Consider the following 3,135-nt stretch of genomic DNA (forward strand, 5'->3'; position numbering starts at 1 on the left):
GCTACAAGGATTTTTTTTTTTTGTTTCAACACCCAAGTATATATCTAACGGATATTTAGGATAGAGATAAAATAATCATTTAACATGATTTCTTTTATTCACAGTAAAATTGATTTATATGATTAAATTCAAGTAATACACTTCCTTTTAGATTAACAAGTAATTTTTTATTCATAATGTCATGCATTATTAAATATTATTGGGTAAAGCATATTTTTTGTTCTTGAAGTTTGATAAAAATTTTAAAAATATCACTAAATTTTATTTTATTTCAATTTTATTCCAAAAGTTTTCAATTTGCATCAAATATACTCTCGACGGCTAAATTTTCAAAAAATTTAAGACAAATTTAACAATAATACATAAAATTATGTTTGATTTGCTTGTGTTAAGGTTGTTCTTATAAAATTGTTGTTGAATTTATCTTAGATTTTTTTAAAAATTAATCGTCAGAAATATATTTGATACAAATAAAATTTAAAAATATTTTTAAAATTTTTATCAAATTTTAAAGACAAAATATATTTTACCCTATATTTTTTTAAGTGGTTATTTTTCTATTACTTAAAGACAAAAAGAGGTGAAGCCGGTGGAATGTCATTTTCAATTTCTCCCACTATTATTTAATAATTTTGGTACTATATTGCTTAGGTACAACACTAGAGTCACCTTATTTCAATATTCACAAATTCTTGTCTCTTCTTAATTGGGATTAACACTAAAGTGTTGTTTTAGTTTAATAATAACCCAATTGGAAGTAATTTATTCCATATTAAATCATTTAATTTATACTTCAGATAAGCAATCAACTCATCCAAATAATAGTACTAGCTATTTTTTTTTAATTAGGTGGAGGATACAAACAAAGCACTCATGATCTAATCAACAATTAAATAATTTTTTCCCCACTACTAAAGAATTAATTCATGTAAGAATAAAGTTTGTTTCACATAAAAAAAAAAAAAAGCTTAACATAAGATTGATGCCCATCACTTGGATCTGAAATTATATTAGATTAAAAAAAAAACAAATTGAAAAAAACAAAAGAGATGTGGGTGCTTTTCCACTTTGTAGTTCATGTGCTATCTCTCAACAATGCCAAAATTGCAAGTACAAATAATATATTTTTATATCTAAAACAACTTCAATAAAAGCTAATACATAAATTAACTTTTCACCATACTATCTGTATTTTTTAAAATAAAATGCTGCTAGACTAAGGAAATTAAACTCAATCAGGAAATTACAAAGAAAATTAAACAGATAAATAAAATAAAAGACATAAATAATCATCACTAGATATTGTGATGAAAACCAAAATCTAATTCATTGATATTTTTTTTTAAGTTTCTACATGGTAAATGGCTAGAACAACAAATCCTTCACAATCACACCCCAATAATTAATCATGAAAAAAAAAATCTCCATCCCCAATTAAAAACCACTATACTAGCTATAATGACTAATAATAATAATAATAATATAGTCTATACTAGTATCTATAACAATATTTAACAATAACAACAACAATAATAATAATAATGTTATTAATTAAATATTCATAGTGATTCAAGAAAACCAGTTTTTGTAAGAACAGCATTCCTCACTTTGCTAAGATCTCTACCTTTGAGTGTTCTTCCAACACCTTCCAACACTGAGAATGATGATATTTGACTCCTTGCTAGCCTCCTAGCAATAAACTCATGTGGTGGTAGCAACATTTTATTATTATTATTAACATCATATTCATCATAATCTTCATCTAATAAATCCTCATCACTACCATAATCTTCAACAAAATCACCTGAATTATACATCTTTGACCAATCAGGAATGTTGACCGGTGCTGATTGCTGAAGAAATTGATGAAATTTTGCTTCACTAGAGGAATTATTATTATTATTATTATTATTAATGTTATTTGTGCTATTAGGCCTTGGAATCATTCTTGATCTAGGGACAGGAATAGGAGAAGACTCCTTAATTTTAAGGGCATCAGAGTTATGTGTGTCCTTGTTAAGGACACACCAAACATCTTCTTCATCAAAGTCACCATCTCTCAATGATTTCCATATCCCACTATGTTCCCTAACTAATCCATACTTTCCTTCCATCTTTCTTAGTTAAGTCACCAACACAAAAAACCTTAGTATTTTCCTACAAACACCACACAAATCTAAAATCAGAATCTAACTTTTGGAAAATTTTAAAGTATGATATTCTGTATTTCAGTAATTTCAGCTGTTGATTTCAATCATGTATATGATTAAGATCAGCTAAAGATTTGGATTCTCTAAAGTTTAAATTTCACTTTAGATAGTAAAGTGTGATCTTGGTTCCACCTATGAAATCAATGGTGAGAGATCAAATTTTATTCTCTAAAGTGAAATCAAAACTTTAGAAGATCTAAATCCGACGGCTAAAATTACTGGACCACCAATATTTTTCCCTATTGATCTTGATTCAGAATGTTGTGACTTTTTTTTGTTTGAAATCACCAAATTTAAAAAAAAAAATCAGATAAAAAATAATGGAGAAATTTTATAAGGAAAGCAAGAATCTTCTTAAATCTACCTTTCTTTGGAGGGGGGTGGGGCTCAGAAGCTTCTCCAAATTGGTGTTTTAATTTAGTTTCCTATTTCTGGAATATGCAAAGCAAAGAAAAATTAAGAAATTTAATTTAGAGGTATATAAGTAACTATATATCGAAAATAATAAATTGAAACTAATAATTATTAATTAAGGATCATGATGCTATATATATTTTGAGTAGAAAAGGTTGTTCTTAGTTCTTACCTCAGTAGATGAGAGAGTGTTGGCAGAAGAGAATGGTGGAAAAGAAGAGAAGAAGAAGAAGAGGGAGTGAATGAATGAAATGAATGGCAGCACAAGTTCCCAAGCTCCAATAATAAGACACCATTTATGCTTTGTCTTTGCACTATGATTATGATGCATCTACCTATCAATTGCACTCTTTTCCTTTTTTATTTTTTTTTAATTTAAATCAGAGTTTGAAAATTTTCTGAGTAAATTAAACAACTGTTTTTTAATTTACACTAGATAATTATATATAAAAAATTTAGAGAAATATGTATTTTGTATCTCTCTTATTATATATATAATCAAATTTTGTTA

The 3,135-nt window shown here is 26.5% G+C and overlaps 1 protein-coding gene across 1 annotated transcript; it reads right to left on the minus strand.

Annotated features, from left to right (window-relative positions):
• Positions 1-1,273: 1,273 nt before the first annotated feature.
• Positions 1,274-2,862, minus strand: LOC107496573 (uncharacterized; the record flags this gene model as incomplete). Its single annotated transcript, XM_016117871.3, is given in 3 exon segments — positions 1,274-2,157; positions 2,575-2,641; positions 2,797-2,862. A coding segment is annotated over 1 exon segment (555 nt). The 3' UTR covers positions 1,274-1,559.
• Positions 2,863-3,135: the final 273 nt, after the last annotated feature.

Source organism: Arachis duranensis, chromosome 7 (assembly GCF_000817695.3).
Source record: "Arachis duranensis cultivar V14167 chromosome 7, aradu.V14167.gnm2.J7QH, whole genome shotgun sequence".
NCBI lineage: Eukaryota > Viridiplantae > Streptophyta > Magnoliopsida > Fabales > Fabaceae > Arachis > Arachis duranensis.